This window comes from Engystomops pustulosus, chromosome 6 (assembly GCF_040894005.1).
Source record: "Engystomops pustulosus chromosome 6, aEngPut4.maternal, whole genome shotgun sequence".
NCBI classification, from domain to species: domain Eukaryota; kingdom Metazoa; phylum Chordata; class Amphibia; order Anura; family Leptodactylidae; genus Engystomops; species Engystomops pustulosus.
In genome coordinates, this window is record NC_092416.1 from 138,964,874 (window position 1) to 138,984,300 (window position 19,427).

At 41.9% G+C, this 19,427-nt stretch overlaps 1 protein-coding gene and 1 long non-coding RNA gene across 3 annotated transcripts in view; one reads left to right on the forward strand and one right to left on the reverse strand.

The window, feature by feature from the left end:
• Positions 1-881: 881 nt before the first annotated feature.
• Positions 882-5,196, reverse strand: LOC140064438 (lysozyme C-like). Of its 2 annotated transcripts, XR_011847763.1 has the most exons (5): positions 5,039-5,196; positions 4,773-4,922; positions 3,206-3,284; positions 2,177-2,339; positions 882-2,124 (listed from the first exon to the last, which is right to left on the reverse strand). XR_011847763.1 is itself a non-coding variant. In XM_072111354.1 (4 exons), the coding sequence occupies exons 1-4, from the start codon at positions 5,166-5,168 to the stop codon at positions 2,279-2,281; spliced, it is 420 nt and encodes a 139-aa protein (XP_071967455.1). In that variant the 5' UTR covers positions 5,169-5,196; the 3' UTR covers positions 882-2,278. The 2 variants fall into 2 exon arrangements, 1 of the variants encoding a protein (XP_071967455.1); XM_072111354.1 differs by having other exon boundaries at positions 882-2,339.
• Positions 5,197-6,103: 907 nt separating this feature from the next.
• The window catches only part of LOC140066091 (uncharacterized), a 62,636-nt gene continuing 49,312 nt past the window's right edge, over positions 6,104-19,427 (forward strand). The window contains exon 1 of the long non-coding RNA XR_011848109.1: positions 6,104-6,394. This is a non-coding gene — a long non-coding RNA (uncharacterized lncRNA). The remainder of the gene's footprint in view (positions 6,395-19,427) is intronic.

Consider the following 19,427-nt stretch of genomic DNA (forward strand, 5'->3'; position numbering starts at 1 on the left):
ATGATATAATAAACACAGTACATTACACAGGGCTGCCTGCTTTACATGGAAGGAGAGGCAGCAATTACTGTACATGTAAGAAAAGAAAGAGAATGACTGGCTACATCAATCCTGTGACTTTTTGGGGACTTTTTGCGACTTTTGTTCAAAAAGTCGCAAAATCACTAAAGATCTTAACTCAGATGTATTAAAAAGGTAGAAAGGTGACACAATGGGGCTCATTTACTAAGGGGCAGAGGTTTCCCGAATATTACAGTTCTGCGCTGTTTGTCCCCGAATTGCCCCGGGTTTTTGGCGCACGCAATCGGATTGTGTCACGTCGGCGCCGGCTTGCAAGCAACGGAAATCGGGGGCGTAGCCGTCAGAAAACCCGACGGATTTGGAAAAACCGCAGTATTTTTTTTAAAAATTGTGTCGCAAGATCAGCACTTACATGCACCGAGGAGAAAAAGGTGGACTCCAGCGGACCCAGGCACAGCAGCGACACCTGGTGGACATCGGGCGCACGGACATTAGTGAATCCCGGAAGAACCCGAATACTCATCGGAGAACGCACCGCTGGATCGCAACTGGACCGGGTAATAAATGAGCCTCATTGGCATATGACTTTGGAGTTGATTTTATATAGGAATTTTTTATCAATTTAACTTATTCTGAAAATTATTTTTCAAACCCCACCTGAAGGTGCTGGTTTTGTAAGGTAAATGCTGATAATAAAGTCCCCTAAGGGAAGGCTCTAGAAAATAACAAAGCTGTCATGGCTTTAGTGGTAATATACAGTGATCTTTAGTTACTCTCATCCTGGTGTTTATTTGTTCATGTCTTCAATTTTGTTTATATGGTATTGTTGTAGATAACAGACTGAAAAACCAAACCAGATCTGTAGTGTAAGAAGCTGTTTAATTTATTAAGAATATAACATAACAGAATCAGAGCAGTTGTCAATTTTCTTTTGCATTACTGTAGAATTTGCCAAAGAAATAATCAGTGTATTTAATCATCATTTTATAATTTCTGTGTAGTATAGCTGTCGATTATATGTAAAACATATGCATTACTGATCTTGACCTCTCACAACGTCGATAAATACTTAAACCTACCTCCACGATTCTACCTATAAAGGTAGAACAGGTGGTAGGTGGATGAATGGGACGTGAGGATAGCCCTTTTTTGGGCTAATCCTCATGTCCCGGCTATCTTTTAGTAAACTTTAATAAGGGGTATGTAAATTTTTTTAAGCGGCTACTGGGGCGTGGAGTAGCCGGACTTGAGGCTACAAGTCGCGGCTACTCCACGCCCCAGTAGCCGGGTACTCGGACGAGGGCGCCCAGCTACGAGGAGCTGCGCACCAAAGATGAACTGGTAGGAGGAGAAAGGAGGCTACTGGGGCGTGGAGTAGCTGCGACTTGTAGCCTCATGTCTGCCTACTCCGCGCCCCAGTAGCAGCTTAAAAAAATTTACATACCTGCTTATTAAAGTTTACTAAAAGATAGCCAGGACGTGAGGATTAGCCCAAAAAAGGGCTATCCTCACGTCCCATTCATCCACCTACCACCCGATCTACCTATATAGGTAGAATCGTGGTGGTAGGTTCCCTTTAAAAGGCTATTACCAACTGGACTTCCATGTATAATGCCATTCATTTGCCATGTACATTTATTTCTTAAATTGGATGCTACAAATTTTTTAACTGTATGAATACAGGCAGTCCAGGGTTACGTACAGGATAGGTTCCATAGGTTTGTTCTTAAGTTGAATTTGTATGGAAGTCGAAACTGTGTATTTTATAATTGTAGATCCAGAGAAAATATTTTTTTTGCCCTAGTGACATTTGGAGTTTCAAAATTTTTTGATGTAAAAAATTATCAATAAAGCTTCATTACAGACACCTTATAGCTGACCATTGCAGTCTGGGACTATAGTAAAGCATCCAGAGACTTCACCAGAGGTCACAGTGGGCAGAGGGGTCCGTCTTTAACTAGGGGTCGTCTGTAAGTCGGGTGTCCTTAAGTAGGGGACCACCTGTATAAATGTACATATACATGACAGATGAATATGCTCATATGGAAATACCCCATAAATAATTAAAAGGTGATTGGGGAGATGTCTCAAAGCTGGATCAAATGAATAGTGCACTAGTTACCTATGGCAACTGGTATGGTAGCAATGACATCTCTGAAACATTTCCTTTACCTTAAAAAATCCTATTATAATTGTATTTTTATTACGATGATATGATTAGAATGCAAAATTGCAGATTTAACTGGACGACAAGTAATTAACATCCAGTTTCAAATCTTGTCAGGTCTTTTCCTTTGCAGTTTACTTTCCAAGGATCCCTGTAGAAACAGACAGAGAATTTGATTAATATAGAAATTATCATTTATTTATAGTACACCATTAATTCTATGCTACATTTGATAAGAGGTTCAAAATACATTACATTAATACAAGAAAAAATAGAAATACAAGAGACACAAAACTACATCGAGCTGCAACGTGTGGACGGAGGACCCTGGTCATAAGGGCTCACAGTCTATACGAAAGGAAAGCTGAAGACATGAGGTCAGGGAACAAAACAGCGGGGGTCATTGTCTAAGTTTTGTAATTTTATAAACGTGTAGTCATACATTGTTCCATATCTGTCCAATGAGCCTGACATTTTAAAATAATGACCGCACACAGTATGGGCTTAGCCTAAATGTAGTTTTATATTCTTAAATTAGGTAAATGTTCTAAAGATCTTAAGACAAAACTATAACTTTCTAACTAAATCCTGAATTGTTTAATTCATTACCTTGATATGATTTCTATAATTTATATGCATTCCAATTGCAAAACGTTATGGATTGTTCTTAATTTTAATAGTGAAAAGGTTGAGCAAAATTATTATTATTATATTATATATTATTATGGCTAACCTGGACCACTACCATCTAAAATGGGTTCCTTCAATCTATTTTATCAAGGCTGCCAAACTAAGCCACAAAGATTTAGGGAATTTTCCAGGTAAAAGTACCACACCGAAGATAGGGGTCACAACATGGGATAACGATTTTAATTTGCTACTTGCTCTTCTTTCGTCAATACAATGTTAAGGCTGTCCCAGGTTCATCATTGTTTCTCTGAAGTTCTGATATCCTATAAATTCCTGTACTATGTTTAATTAACCACTTGCTGGATGCGAATATGAATTACAACATACCAGGCATTGAGACCATTAGGATCATGAACAATCCTAGAAACACATTGCAGGTCATCAACCAAGTTGTTATTTTGCAAAGCTGAAACAGAAGAACATTTTTTGGTAAATGATGTATATAATATTTCAAATCAACAATAGGTTACATTGATTAGGTTTTCTAATCAGGTGTTTTCTGATATCATATTGAAATCGGATACTGACCCACCAGGCAAATATCATCTCAATTTTGTTACTGCTTATACTGAGCATCCAACAATGTGAAAGACCTTGCAAACTTAGTCTGTACTATCCACAAGGATACTCACTAAACAAATTTAGGGAGAACCAAGCCAATCAAGTTTCAGGTCTAGTTACGATCCTGTTTATTTGAGAACGTTGTCCTTGGGGGGGGGGGATCCTCATATGGTTGTAATGGCCGGGTGTACAGGGCCTCTGACTATCAGGAGGCCCATGTCCATCCAAAATTGCATAGTCAAGTGTGTCTGCAGAATCCAGTATCATTATGTAATTCAGTGCTTCCCCTACAAACACATCACATGCCGGCAGCAGCATCTCTGATTTAGCACCTATGGCGCTTTAGCACCCATGGTGAGTCTCTGATGAGACAGGGCAGGAGAACATTAACACTGCTGCACCTAAGTATTCAAAGCTTCATCTACTGTGGGGAGATTATCACTTGACCTAAAGAACCAGGGAATTGGGCCTTGAATCTCTTCCTGTCTAAATAATAATTTGTGAAGACATGAGACTTCTTACACTGCTTCCATGAATTTAATGTCTCTTCAGGCAAGCAGTATAAGGATTAAACAACCCTGACTCAGTTATAAGGAAACATGCCCTTACATTGATACACAGCACTCATGAGCCATATTGCCCTCCTTACTGTATAGCTTAGTTCACTCCACCATCAACATCAAGGCTTCCATTATAGAAAAAAATAATGGACAAGTAAACGGAAGCCACTCCACTAACCAACATTTCCGGTAGACTTGCATGTACATAAGGTTCCTTCCTTTCATGCTACTTGTAACAGGAAAAATCTGCAGCACACAGCATTATTTTTCTAGCTGTTACTAAAGTAGGTATGATGGTAGGGAACCTTTTGTACATGAAAGTCTACGGAAAATGGCAGTAAGTGGAGAGACTTTCATTTAACGCTGTCTCCCCTATGGAAAACCCTGTATACAATTTGACGCCAGTGTGGGCCCACATTCTTACTGTCCCAGGCCCATGGTATCCGTAATTTGCCAGTTAGTGTCTCTCATAAACAACTGTTTCTGAAACCTAATTGGAAGGTGAAAGACATATTTTTAGATCTGTTTGGATACTGTGTAAGGAAACTAATAAAGCTTTTCAAAGTTTTTAAACAATCTTATAATTTAGCTGTTTACACATCTCACCTGTTAAAATACAAGATTTTATGAATCTTCCATTGCAAACTATATCTAAAGCTCATTTTATACATTATAACAGCTGCAGGTATCTTCTATCATGCAAAACATTTTACAGCAACTATGACATTCAGAACATACAAAACAAGATAGAAATGCTAATTTTTTCCCAATACCTGAGCATGGTATATTACATAAGTTTTTGCGTCCAGGAGTTATACCATCATCACACCACCAGTAGCTGCTGATCTGGAACACTCCAAATAAACCAGGACTGTTGTGAGATAATGGATTATACCCACTAGCATAATATGCTAGACACACATCTATAAGAAAAGAAAAATAATTACAGAGCAGATTTCCAACAAAATAAAGCTAGAAGTAGTAACCTGTGTGAGGCAAAAGACATCAAAAGAAAAAGTAAAAACCAAGAAATACTTACAATCACCGGCGGTGTAACCCTTATAGCCGCCCAAACCACTGTCCTTTACTGCTCTCAGTACAGTGCACTTATCTAATGCCAAGCTGCTAGCGGCAATAGCAGACAGTATGAGGACTAGAAAGATCTTCATCTTCAAAATGTTGTTAGGACTGAAGTAATGTTCCTTATTTATAGCCAAAAATGTTTATTTGGTGATGTAAGACTTATGTATGAATAAAGTTCATTGATTTGATACATTTCTGGCATGAAATTAAGATGAAAGAATGTGTTCCTTCTTTTCAGGTGATTTGGAAAAATCCCAATACCATAAAATAACAGGCTTTATAGTGCAATGCACGTAAGCTTTTACTTCCTACACAAAGCCATGAATTTGCATAACTTCTGGCTGTGTCTGTGTGGTGAAGAGTCGCCTGGGGCTGTGATTGATAAATTACGCTCCCTCATTAATGAGCAGGATCTCTGCTTTTTCTAACTCCAAGCATTACAGGTAAGAATGACTATACATTTAAGGAAATGGGACTTCTCTCTGTCTGTTACTGTCTTTCCCATCTATATGACCACTTGTATATAATTGAAAAACACTCAAAGCCCAGGACCTAATCAAGCATGCGGGATGAAGTTGGGCAAAATAAAAAGATATCCCCTGGGCCAGATTAAGGCTGCATTCACACGGACATATGAAAAAGTCCATATTCTACCCATCCCGCACCGTTTTTTTACATTTTACATAGGGCCACATTCATTTAATTTTATGTTTACAAATATAGAGCGTGTCCTATTTTCTCCGGTATTTCAGTTCTGTATGCCCTTAAAAGTCTATGGGGACAGATAACTATGAGTTAAATACGTGCTGCATATGGATGAAAAACGTCACATTTATACGGTCTTATACGGCGCAAATTTCAATTTCGCAATTTCTATATACCATGAAACCTGCGCATATGACCAATCCTTATACAGCCGAGCAGTGTACTATACAAGATACCGAAGGGCATCTGTTCAGGTGTTCCTCTTCCTCTCACCGCTGGTTTAAGTGGCTCGAAAAATACAGATCTGCCGTTACTGGCAGCTTTCTACCACCACCAATGTTTTCCTTATATGATCGGTTGTACCCCGGTGTCCTTGTTTTCAGCTTTCTTTCTCACTTACCTGTGTACTGGCACTCGCTCCTGTTTTCCCATTTCCAAGATGGCCGCTGCCCAGTCTGGACACTCTCGCGAGAGTAGAGGCGTCCCTGTGTGAGTGACGTTGCTGAGTGACATGATCGACCGCGGCGGGTACCTTCCAGGCACTCCGCAACGCGATCGCGCCATCCCAGCTAGTCCCCCCTGGGAGCCTCATGTGACCCGGACTAAGGTATTCCCCGAGTCTTGATGTGTGGGTTTTGGAGCTATGTGTGCCGCTATTTTAATGTTCTTCCTTCTTTAAGCTGTATCAGTTGTTGTCCTGGTTACCTAGGCAACTGGCAAGACATGCGCTATTGGTTCACCTATTCAGGCCTGACGGAGCCTCGGGCTGATTGTCTGATGGCAACAATGTAAATATTTTAATTATGTATTTCACTTTTGATTCATTGTAACACTGTAACACTTTATCACCACTATTCAATACTATTTAATATGATTTTATGTTGTATATTGCTACATCCATTGTAAACTGCTTGATGATGTCACATCCTGTGGGGGATATAAACCGCCTTGTACTACCACTAATTATGCTTGAAAATGGCTGCATAGAGACACCTGAAACGTTGCATCTGCCCACTGGCGAAATAAAACACTGAATTTTTCACGGAGTGCTGCTTCCCTGTCTTCAATTTTTGCCAAATTTATATAGGTTACATTTCATGGATGGAAGCCAGCCAATAGTACGTCCTGGAAACACGTGTCAGAGCCTTGCCCCTGGATGCACTGTGTGACTGCACCCATAGCATTTAAGGGGTACTGTATGCAAATCAATAATTTGGACTGGATTATATGTATAATAATTGGGGCACATTTGGGAAATTTAATTTGGCAGCACTGTGTATAATGTAATAAGGGTATAGTATTATTTATTTAGAGGCTATGTCTATAGTGTAAATTATTAAGGGATGTAATGCAATGTAATTTTTAATGTATACTGTATAGGGGCACAGAATGGTTTCATTATGGGAACATATATTTGATAAACGTGGGGAGCATAGTCTAGTTAGCATGGGACATTGCTAACCAAGTGACATAATACACAGCTTCCAGCAATAAATATATACAGCCTCCTAACAATATCTATATACAGCCCCCAGTAATCACTATATACAGGCCCCTAACAATAGCTATATACATCCCCCTAGCAATAACTATATACAGCCCCCCAGCAATAAATATATACAGCCTCCTAGCAATAACTATATACAGTCCATAGTAATCACTATATACAGCCACCAGTAATCACTGTATACAGCCCCCAGCAATAACTATATACAGCCCCCCATTAATCAATATATACAGCCCCCTAGTAATCACTATATACAGCTTCAAGTAATCAATATATACAGCCCCCTATAATAACTATATACAGCCCTCTAACAATAACTATATACAGCTCCCTAACAATAACTATATACAGCCTCCTAGCAATAACTATATACAGCCCCCCAGAAATCACTATATACAGCCCCATTAATCACTATATACGGCCCCCAGTAATCATTATTTACATGCCCCAGCAATAACTATATACAGCCCCCGAATGATAACTATATACAGCCCCTGCATAAACTATATACAGCCCCCCACAATCACTATATACAGCTAACAGTATTCACTATATACAGCCCCCAGCATTAACTATTTACAGCCACCTCAGCATTAACTGTATATAACCCACCAGCATTGTTTTCATTTTTTTTATACCCGTGTATAAGCCGAGTAGGGATTTGTCAGCACAAAAATTGTGCTGAAAAACTCGGCTTCAACTCGATAATATAAAGTAATCATACAATCAATTCAGAACATCCTGGATTTTCCCATTTCTACACAAAACTCCCTAGCATAACAGATATTTTAGATTTCTCCCTCTTTCCTTAACCCAAACAGGTTTTTCAACAGCACTAAAGATTCCTCCTTAATGACCCCCATATCTACTTTGTACAGTGGTCATTACAGGTACTTCTTTTCATGCAATCCCTTTCGAAGGCGACACATCCAAAAAAAAACAGGACATCATAACACCGGCACTATCACCCAGAATCGGAAAAGCTCAGATACCAGGTGTTCAACTCATCAGCCCCCTGCAGCAGTGATTGCTGGGTGGCGACAGTGTCACGATGTAGAACCCCAGGGCAGCTTGTGTTAACTATGTATTATGCCAGGCCGGACGATACAGAACTATAATACTTGTCGGTATTTAAAAAAACTAATTAAAAAAAATCAAAAAACTTTATGAACCCCAATAAGTACAAATAAAATCTATAGACAATTTCACATAAAATAAGCCATCATGAAGCCAAATTGACAAAGAATTTCAAAAGTTATGGCGCTTCGAAGTTGCCGATGCAAAACATCTTTGTACCCCTAAGTATTTCATTATGCAAAGGAAGGACATTTTTTAAAATGAACCCTATATATTTGGCATCTATGTATTGTAATTAGCATGTAAATTAAAACATTTGTATTTCAGTTTCATGATAAAGGCCAAAAAGTTTTTTTAGAAAGAAAGACATCAGATTTGCATTTTCTAAATATGCGGCACAGGAATGGTTAATAAAAGTTCACCAGAAGGATACATGAAACTCATAAGCTAAAACAATAAACAATAAACAACCTTTAAAAACAATATACAGCACAATGTACCTTCCTAGCGGCGCCAAACATACCCAACAATAAATACCTTATACACTGCCAATGGGAATATGCATGGGCCAAAATTATAATTAATATAACTAATTTGTTCTTCCTTGTTCCATGGACATTGGGAAACTTGCTACTAATATAAATTAAACTATTATGAGTACATTTGTGGGCAAAAAATCTGCTATATTTTGCTAAAGGTTCTTCACCCCTTAACCCCTGCACTCCATACCTGTTTTCCATGTTAATGCCCAGGCCATTTTTCTTTTTTTTTCATCAATGAGCATTTACGAGCCAGCAGCATGTGGGGCCACCAACTTAGCTCTAATCGTCACTCCCTGTGACGTCATTGGGGAGCTGTGATCAGAGATGGACGAATCGATTCTAACAAAGTGGAATTTGGTCCAAATTTCATGGAAAATTCGTTTTGTCACAAATCCGAAGTTTACAGTGATTTGTGGGAACTGTGGGAAGAAAAAAGGAACACCCTCCATGACATGTGCAGACCTGTAAGCCAATCAGCGACCGGGAGGCTTATGTGATGCCACATAAAAACAGATGGCCATTTCCAATCTCAGCATTTCACACTGCATGTGCTGTCTGTAGCGTCTAGCTGCTTATACTGTACTGTGCTCTAGTGGTTTCTGCTCCAATCCCAGGGTGTCGTTTTAGGTGATTTGTATACCCCAAATTCTATTTATTTTGTTGCTGAAGTGAATAGGAAGAAATCTGTGTAAAATCCACATAGTTTCTTTAGTGATTTCTGCTCCTATCCCAGGATATCCGTTTTGGGGGATCTGTATACCCCAAATTGCATTTTTTTTGTTGCTGAAGTGAATAGGAAGAAATCTGTGTAAAATCCACATATTTTAAGTAGTGATTTCTGCTCCAATTCCAGGGTATCCGTTTTGGGGGATCTGTATATCCCAAATTGCAGTTCTTTTTTATTGCTGAAGTGAATAGGAAGAAATCTGTGTAAAATCCACATAGTTTCTGTAGTGAGTTCTGCTCTTGTGCGTTTGGGGGATCTGTATACCCCAAATTCTATTTTTTTTTTGTTGAAGTGAATAGGAAGAAATCTGTGTAAAATCCACATAGTTTCTGTAGGGATTTCTGCTCTTATCCCAGGTTGTCCATTTTGGGGGATCTGTATACCCCAAATTGCAGTTTTTTTGTTGCTGAAGGGAATAGGAAGAAATCTGTGTTAAATCCACTTAGTTTATGTGGTGATTTTTGCTCCAATCCCAGGGTGTGCATTTTGGGGTATCTGTATACCGCAAATTTCAATAGTTTTTTGTTGCTAAAGTTTATTGCAAGAAATATGTGTAAAATCCTTGTAGTTGATTGACCACTATGTCAGACAGAAAGGTAGTAGGTGGAGCAGGCAGATGTCAGAGCTCAGTAAGGGGATGTCGCACAAGGGGTGACTCGACTTCCTCCCGAATAACATCTTACAACCCCAGCCAGGAGTCCGTGGGTTCGACAGAAACAACACCTAGTTGGCATGACCCAGGAGCGGGTCAGCGGCCCTCATCTGTCCTCAACCAGCCTCTTTCCTGTTCATTTCTCTCAGCCAGAGATCTACTGGGTGGTCTGAGCCACTATACAGTGATAACGAAGTCTTTGAGGACAGTGAGCAGTTGATTGGCAGTGAAGAGGTGAAGCAGACATCCGCTGCTTTGTGCTGTAGGCTGGAAAGTAGATATGTGGAGAGTGGCACGGGAGGTTTTGTTGCAATTGCAAGTGGTCAGACTGTGAATACTGAGACCGTTTAGGAGAACACTATGTATATAGTGTAAATTATTAAGGGATGTAATGCAATGTAATTTTTAATGTATACTGTATAGGGGCACAGAATGGTTTCATTATGGGAACATATATTTGATAAACGTGGGGAGCATAGTCTAGTTAGCATGGGACATTGCTAACCAATTGACATAATACACAGCTTCCAGCAATAAATATATACAGCCTCCTAACAATATCTATATACAGCCCCCAGTAATCACTATATACAGGCCCCTAACAATAGCTATATACATCCCCCTAGCAATAACTATATACAGCCCACCAGCAATAAATATATACAGCCTCCTAGCAATAACTATATACAGTCCATAGTAATCACTATATACAGCCAACAGTAATCACTGTATACAGCCCCCAGCAATAACTATATACAGCCCCCCATTAATCAATATATACAGCCCCCTAGTAATCACTATATACAGCTTCAAGTAATCAATATATACAGCCCCCTATAATAACTATATACAGCCCTCTAACAATAACTATATACAGCTCCCTAACAATAACTATATACAGCCTCCTAGCAATAACTATATACAGCCCCCCAGAAATCACTATATACAGCCCCATTAATCACTATATACGGCCCCCAGTAATCATTATATACATGCCCCAGCAATAACTATATACAGCCCCCGAATGATAACTATATACAGCCCCTGCATAAACTATATACAGCCCCCCACAATCACTATATACAGCTAACAGTATTCACTATATACAGCCCCCAGCATTAACTATTTACAGCCACCTCAGCATTAACTGTATATAACCCACCAGCATTGTTTTAATTTTTTTTATACCCGTGTATAAGCCGAGTAGGGATTTGTCAGCACAAAAATGGTGCTGAAAAACTCGGCTTCAACTCGATAATATAAAGTAATCATACAATCAATTCAGAACATCCTGGATTTTCCCGTTTCTACACAAAACTCCCTAGCATAACAGATATTTTAGATTTCTCTCTCTTTCCTTAACCCAAACAGGTTTTTCAACAGCACTAAAGATTCCTCCTTAATGACCCCCATATCTACTTTGTACAGTAGTCATTACAGGTACTTCTTTTCATGCAATCCCTTTCGAAGGCGACACATCCAAAAAAAAACAGGACATCATAACACCGGCACTATCACCCAGAATTGGAAAAGCTCAGATACCAGGTGTTCAACTCATCAGCCCCCTGCAGCAGTGATTGCTGGGTGGCGACAGTGTCACGATGTAGAACCCCAGGGCAGCTTGAGTTAACTATGTATTATGCCAGGCCGGACGATACAGAACTATAATACTTGTCGGTATTTAAAAAAACTAATTAAAAAAAATCAAAAAACTTTATGAACCCCAATAAGTACAAATAAAATCTATAGACAATTTCACATAAAATAAGCCATCATGAAGCCAAATTGACAAAGAATTTCAAAAGTTATGGCGCTTCGAAGTTGGCGATGCAAAACATCTTTGTACCCCTAAGTATTTCATTATGCAAAGGAAGGACATTTTTTAAAATGAACCCTATATATTTGGCATCTATGTATTGTAATTAGCATGTAAATTAAAACATTTGTATTTCAGTTTCATGATAAAGGCCAAAAAGTTTTTTTTAGAAAGAAAGACATCAGATTTGCATTTTCTAAATATGCGGCACAGGAATGGTTAATAAAAGTTCACCAGAAGGATACATGAAACTCATAAGCTAAAACAATAAACAATAAACAACCTTTAAAAACAATATACAGCACAATGTACCTTCCTAGCGGCGCCAAACATACCCAACAATAAATACCTTATACACTGCCAATGGGAATATGCATGGGCCAAAATTATAATTAATATAACTAATTTGTTCTTCCTTGTTCCATGGACATTGGGAAACTTGCTACTAATATAAATTAAACTATTATGAGTACATTTGTGGGCAAAAAATCTGCTATATTTTGCTAAAGGTTCTTCACCCCTTAACCCCTGCACTCCATACCTGTTTTCCATGTTAATGCCCAGGCCATTTTTCTTTTTTTTTCATCAATGAGCATTTACGAGCCAGCAGCATGTGGGGCCACCAACTTAGCTCTAATCGTCACTCCCTGTGACGTCATTGGGGAGCTGTGATCAGAGATGGACGAATCGATTCTAACAAAGTGGAATTCGGTCCAAATTTCATGGAAAATTCGTTTTGTCACAAATCCGAAGTTTACAGTGATTTGTGGGAACTGTGGGAAGAAAAAAGGAACACCCTCCATGACATGTGCAGACCTGTAAGCCAATCAGCGACCGGCAGGCTTATGTGATGCCACATAAAAACAGATGGCCATTTCCAATCTCAGCATTTCACACTGCATGTGCTGTCTGTAGCGTCTAGCTGCTTATACTGTACTGTGCTCTAGTGGTTTCTGCTCCAATCCCAGGGTGTCGTTTTAGGTGATTTGTATACCCCAAATTCTATTTATTTTGTTGCTGAAGTGAATAGGAAGAAATCTGTGTAAAATCCACATAGTTTCTTTAGTGATTTCTGCTCCTATCCCAGGATATCCGTTTTGGGGGATCTGTGTACCCCAAATTGCATTTTTTTTGTTGCTGAAGTGAATAGGAAGAAATCTGTGTAAAATCCACATATTTTAAGTAGTGATTTCTGCTCCAATTCCAGGGTATCCGTTTTTGGGGATCTGTATATCCCAAATTGCAGTTCTTTTTTTGTTGTTGAAGTGAATAGGAAGAAATCTGTGTAAAATCCACATAGTTTCTGTAGGGATTTCTGCTCTTATCCCAGGTTGTCCATTTTGGGGGATCTGTATACCCCAAATTGCAGATTTTTTGTTGCTGAAGGGAATAGGAAGAAATCTGTGTTAAATCCACTTAGTTTCTGTGGTGATTTTTGCTCCAATCCCAGGGTGTGCATTTTGGGGTATCTGTATACCGCAAATTTCAATAGTTTTTTGTTGCTAAAGTTTATTGCAAGAAATATGTGTAAAATCCTTGTAGTTGATTGACCACTATGTCAGACAGAAAGGTAGTAGGTGGAGCAGGCAGATGTCAGAGCTCAGTAAGGGGATGTCGCACAAGGGGTGACTCGACTTCCTCCCGAATAACATCTTACAACCCCAGCCAGGAGTCCGTGGGTTCGACAGAAACAACACCTAGTTGGCATGACCCAGGAGCGGGTCAGCGGCCCTCACCTGTCCTCAACCAGCCTCTTTCCTGTTCATTTCTCTCAGCCAGAGATCTACTGGGTGGTCTGAGCCACTATACAGTGATAACGAAGTCTTTGAGGACAGTGAGCAGTTGATTGGCAGTGAAGAGGTGAAGCAGACATCCGCTGCTTTGTGCTGTAGGCTGGAAAGTAGAGATGTGGAGAGTGGCACGGGAGGTTTTGTTGCAATTGCAAGTGGTCAGACTGTGAATACTGAGACCGTTTAAAAGAATAGCAGAAACAGGGAAACACAAATTGATGATGATGTAGCCAATCGCACTTGAGAGCCTGGTGAAGCAAGGGCTTCATCATCATCGTCGGGAGAAGAGGGTGCCAGCTTTCGCAACAGGCAGTGAAGCAGGCAGCAAGTCACTAATGTGGCCGTGAGTCAGCAGGGTGGCAGCAGTGTGAGGATGGGAGCCAAATGGCAGTGGGGTACAGAACCCTCTTTGCAGGTCCAAGTAAGCAGTGGCATAGGGGCTCAGCAAGGCAGCGTTGTTAGTAGTCACTCCGTGCAGAGTGTTGGCACTAAGACACCAGAGGAGCTGAACATGTGTATATGTAGAATCTGCGGACAGAAAGTGAAGCGTGGCCAGGGAGCTAACGTTGGCACCACAGCCCTGCGTCAACACATGCAGCGTCACCATGTCATGGCCTGGGAAAAACAGTAGCAGCACCTAGTGGCACACATGCTATTTTAGCCAGTCAAGGCTCCACCACCTCTGCCGAAGGGAGCTGTTTGTCTTTGACATAAATCCCGATCCAGATGCTCCTGCTCCTTGCTACGCATGGCGCCAGCAGTCATTGAAAGAAGCGATTACAAAAAGACAACTGTATGCATCCAGCCATCCTAAGGTGCAGAAGCTGACCGTGCTCCTGTCCAAGTTGTTTGTACTGCAATCCCTCCCTTTCCAAGTCGTGGACTCTGCACCCTTCAGAGAACTAATGGCTTGTGCTGAACCTAGGTGGAGAGTTTCAAGCCAAAATTTCTTTTCCAAAAAGGCAGTGCCAGCCATTCACAAATATGTAGAACAGAAGGTGGGTCAGTCCTTGAGTTTATTGGTTTCTTCCAAGGTGCATGGCAGCGTGGAAGTGTGGAGCTGTAACTACGGTCAGGGCCAGTACATGCCCTTTACGGCCCACCGGGTGAATGTGCTTCCCACCCAGCCACACCAACAATAGGAGACGCTGCTTTCTCCTCCACATTGTCAAACTGCTGCTCCTGCGCCAATGTCCGCCTCCTCCTCCTTCTCCACCACCACCTCAGCCTCCACAAGTCTAAGTGTTGCTCCATCATACCACATGTGCAGGGCACAGCGGTGTCACGTAGTTCTACACCTGGTTTGCCTGGGAGAAGGAAGTCACACAGGGGAGGAACTGCTCCGCGTCATGCAAGAAGAAATCAATGTGTGGCTTTCTCTGCGAAAACTGCAAATCAGAACCATGGTGACAGACAATGGGAGGAACTTGGTGTACGCACCTCACCGAGGAGGGATGGTCCATGCGCCCTGCATGGTGCACATCTTCAATCTGGTTGTCAACAGGTTCCTGAAGTGTTCCACCCATCTGCAAGACATTCTAAAAACGGCCAGGAAACTGTGCATGCACTTCAGCCATTCTTTCAAAGCCAAGCACACCCTCCTCGAGTTGCACCGGCAGAACGGCCTCCCCCAACATAGTCTGATATGTGATGTTTCCACCTGTTGAAAGTCCAGCCTCCATGTGTTAGACCGCCTGTATGAACAGAGAAAAGCTATTAATGATTTTTTGATGATGCAAGCGGACAGGAGTACTGCCCTGTGTAACTTTGATGTCAGCCACTGGCAGCTCATGCGTGACACCTGCCGTTTGCTCAGGCCCTTTGAAGAGGCCACATTATTAGTCAGTCGCCAGGACTGCGGGATGAAAAACGTCATTCCACTGCTTCACGTCCTGGAACTCATGCTGCAAAATCTGTCTGGTCAAGGCACTTGAGATGTGCGACTACATCTCATGGCCACATGAGTTCATTGGGGGCTGAACTGGAGGAGGAGGAGGACGTTGGAGCACAAGCAGAGTCTGGTGAAATTATTTGTTTTTCTACAGAGGGCGGGAGTCCCTCAGAGTCACTTGCGCAGATTGCCCGCAGCATGCTGCTTTGCCTAACTAATGACAGCTGAATACTCAACATCCGGCATAGTGATGACTTTTGGCTCTCCACCCTCTTGGACCCTCGCTAGCGGTCCAAATTGGGTGCCTTTTTTCCAGCTGCCGAGAGGGAGGAACAAACTATCTTACTATAGAGAAATACTGTCAAGACAGTTGGCCGCTGCCTATGTGCGCCAATGTCCATCCTTTGTCAGATCTGACAAGGAGATTCCTGGCAATGATTGCTCACATACTACTGCCACGGCTGCTGTGGGGAGATGGGGGGGGTGGTAGGAGTAGTAGCAGCTCCATCATCAGCAGCTTAAGTCTGGAGTCCTTAATGAGCAGCTTCCTTCACCAAACTAGTGTGGAGGGTAGCCACCACCAGCAGCAGGACATGGAGCAGACCCTGCACCAGCAGGGTGGCCTACTTGGACAGCACACTACCACCTCAGGTAGAGGATCCACTGGACTACTGGGCAGTCAATCTTGATGTTTGGCTGCATCTTGCGGAGTTTGCAGTAGAGAAGCTGTCCTGCCCGGTCAGTAGTAGCATCCGAGCGGGTGTTCAGTGCGGCAGGGGCCATCATTGTCCCAAGGAGAACCTGCTTGTCTCCACCTGTAACGTGGAGTGACTGACCTTTGTCAAGATGAATCAGCCGAGGATCGGCCAGGATTTCAACACATCAATGCCTATTGCATCAGATTAGATCAGCCATGACGCCTCTCCCAAACGTTGAGAAATGAGTCTGGATTCTAACTACCTGCCTCAGCCACTATTCTGATGCTGCCAACCACCTGATGTCACACATCTGCTGCCAGTTGCTCCATCTGCCTCCCACCATCTTTATCAGGGACTGGAATTCTCACCCACCATCACACTCATTGTCATTGTGCCACTTGACTTCCTGCTGCTGCTGGCACCACCACAACCTGTCATTGTGCCACTCTGTGACCTATCATGTTGCTGCCAGCTCCACAATTTGTCATTGTGCCACTCTCTGACCTTATGCTGCTGCTGCCACCTCCAGAATTTGTCATTGTACCACTCTCTGAACTCATGCTGCTGCTGCCACTTCCACACTTATTCATTGTGCCGATATGTGGCCTACCATGTTGCTGCCACCTCTAGAATTTGTCATTGTGTCTGTCTGTCCTCATGCTGCTGCGACCTCCAGAATTTGCCTTTGTGCCAATATTTGGCCTACCATGTTGCTGCCAGCTCCAGAATTTGTCATTGTGACACTCTCTGACCTCATACTGTTACCAACTGACGGATGAAAAGAAGGGCAAAATGATCAGTGACGTCAGTGCAAATTACTGCCAACATCCTCTCCACTCTTTTATGGTTTTTCTACATGTATCCGCTTTTAACAGAACAGGTTCTGTCATCATCTATGGAATCATCTGATGTCAGTGTAAAAACGGTGCACTCTTTGATGCTATAGTGGGCCCTTTGCTCAGTCCTGTCGAGCTGGCACAGACGTTACCTTGTCGGGCTGCGTTTCCCATTTCGCTTATTTGGTGAAGTTTGCCTCTGTAAGTGCTCATGGGATTGAAGAGTGAAGCGATTCTAAGAGCCACGGCTGTCATGTGCGTGTCACACTAAAACACTGCATTGTTTGCAGTCCAAACCATGCTCCCTATGCATATTTGAGCACAACACAACGTTCTACAACACCCTACAGACTCTCTGCAGCCAGGAAATACCTGTTTTGTAACGTGATTCGACATGATCTGATTCGGGTCGAATCAAATTTTTTCGAACAATTCGGCAAACTTGGTCGTATCAAATTTTGAAAAATTTGCCCATTTCTAGCTGTGATCCATTGCCATGACAGCCTCGGGTCACACAAAGACTTGCACGATTTGCACATTGTAATAGACGATGTGCAAAAATCCCCATATACTGTAGTATGGCAGTATATAGTAGGATCAATCAGACAACCTAGGGTTTAAGTACCCTAGGGGATCTGAAACCTACACACTGCAGCTACATACAGCCCTTCCCAACCATTACCTATATACAACCCTCCAGAATGAACTATATAAAGCCCCTCCCCACATTAAAAATTTACAGCACCCCCCCCAGCATTAACTATGTACAGCCCCCCAGCATTATATATATATATACCGCCCTTCCAGAATAATCTATATACAGTCCGCCAAGATATAGCCATCCCAGCGTTATCTACATACAGCATCCCAGCATTAACTATATACAGCCTCCCAACACTATTTATATACATCTTCCCCAGCATTACCTATACACCCCCCAGCATTATTTATATAAAACCCCCAGCATTAACTATATATAGCCCCCTGCAGCAGTAACTGTATACAGTTCCCAGTAAAATAATAAAACTTTGCTTACCTTTACTTGTTCCCTGCTGCATGAATCAACTTCCTCCTCTTGTGGCTGGTTAGACGTCTGGTGCAAGTGTCACAGTGTATATAGCCCCCAGTTGTATATAACTGTAGTATATAGTGAGCTAGTCTCTTGTAGTATATAGCCAGCCAGACCCCTGTAGTATATAGCCAGTTATTCCCCTGTAGTACATAACCATCCCCTGTAGTATACAGCCAGGCAGCCCTTTGTAATATATAGCCAGCCAGCCCGCTGTAGTATATAGCCAGCCCCCTGTAGGATATAGCTAGCCCACTGTAAAATATTGGCAGCCCCATGTAGTATAAAGTCCTATGCAGCATATAGCCAGCCCCCTGGAGAATATAGCCAGCCCCCAGTAGTATACAGCCATCCAGCCTTATGTAGTATATAGCTAGCCAGCCCTCAGTTTTCCCACCACATAAAAAAATAATCTCACCTTTCCGCTGCCCTGGGCAGGTCCTATTTTTGCTGCATGTGCACCAGCGCCGCACACACTATGATGTCAGTTGCCGTGCGAACCGACCTGTCACTGGCGCACATGAAGTAGGCAGAGGACCTAACAGGGGCGTCGGAAAGGTTAGTACTCAGTTTCTTTTTTTTTTTAATACCCGAGTATAAGCCGAGTAAGACTTTGTCAGCACAAAAATTGTGCTGAAAAATTCGGCTTGAACTCGAGTATATAGTAATCATACAATTAATTCAGAACATCCTTAAAGGGGTTTTCCAGTTTCTACACATAACCCCCTAAACTTAGCAGTAGATATTTTCAGAGGTATCTGTCATGGATGGATTCCCCCAAAAGAGACACAAATTAATGGGGCAGATTTACTTACCCGGTCCAGTCACGATCCAGCAGCGCGTTCTCCGGCGCTGATTCGGGTTCTGCCGGGATTCACTAAGGTCGTCCACTAGGTGTCACTGCTGTGCTGAAGTCCGCAGTAATTCACCTTCTTCGTCTCAGTGTATGTGAGTGCTATTTATGCGACACAAATTTTTTTTTAAATCCGTCGGCTCTACCGACAGCCATGCCACCTGATTTCTTTTGCGTGAAAG

Coding starts and splice junctions, on each gene's coding strand:
- LOC140064438 (XM_072111354.1), bottom strand. CDS start 5,168: ATGAAGATCTTTCTAGTCCTCATACTGTCTGCTATTGCCGCTAGCAGC. Junction 3,285..4,772: donor ATGTAATATACCATGCTCAG/GTATTGGGAAAA, acceptor CTTCTGTTTCAG/CTTTGCAAAATAACAACTTG. Junction 2,340..3,205: donor CCTAATGGTCTCAATGCCTG/GTATGTTGTAAT, acceptor CTGTTTCTACAG/GGATCCTTGGAAAGTAAACT.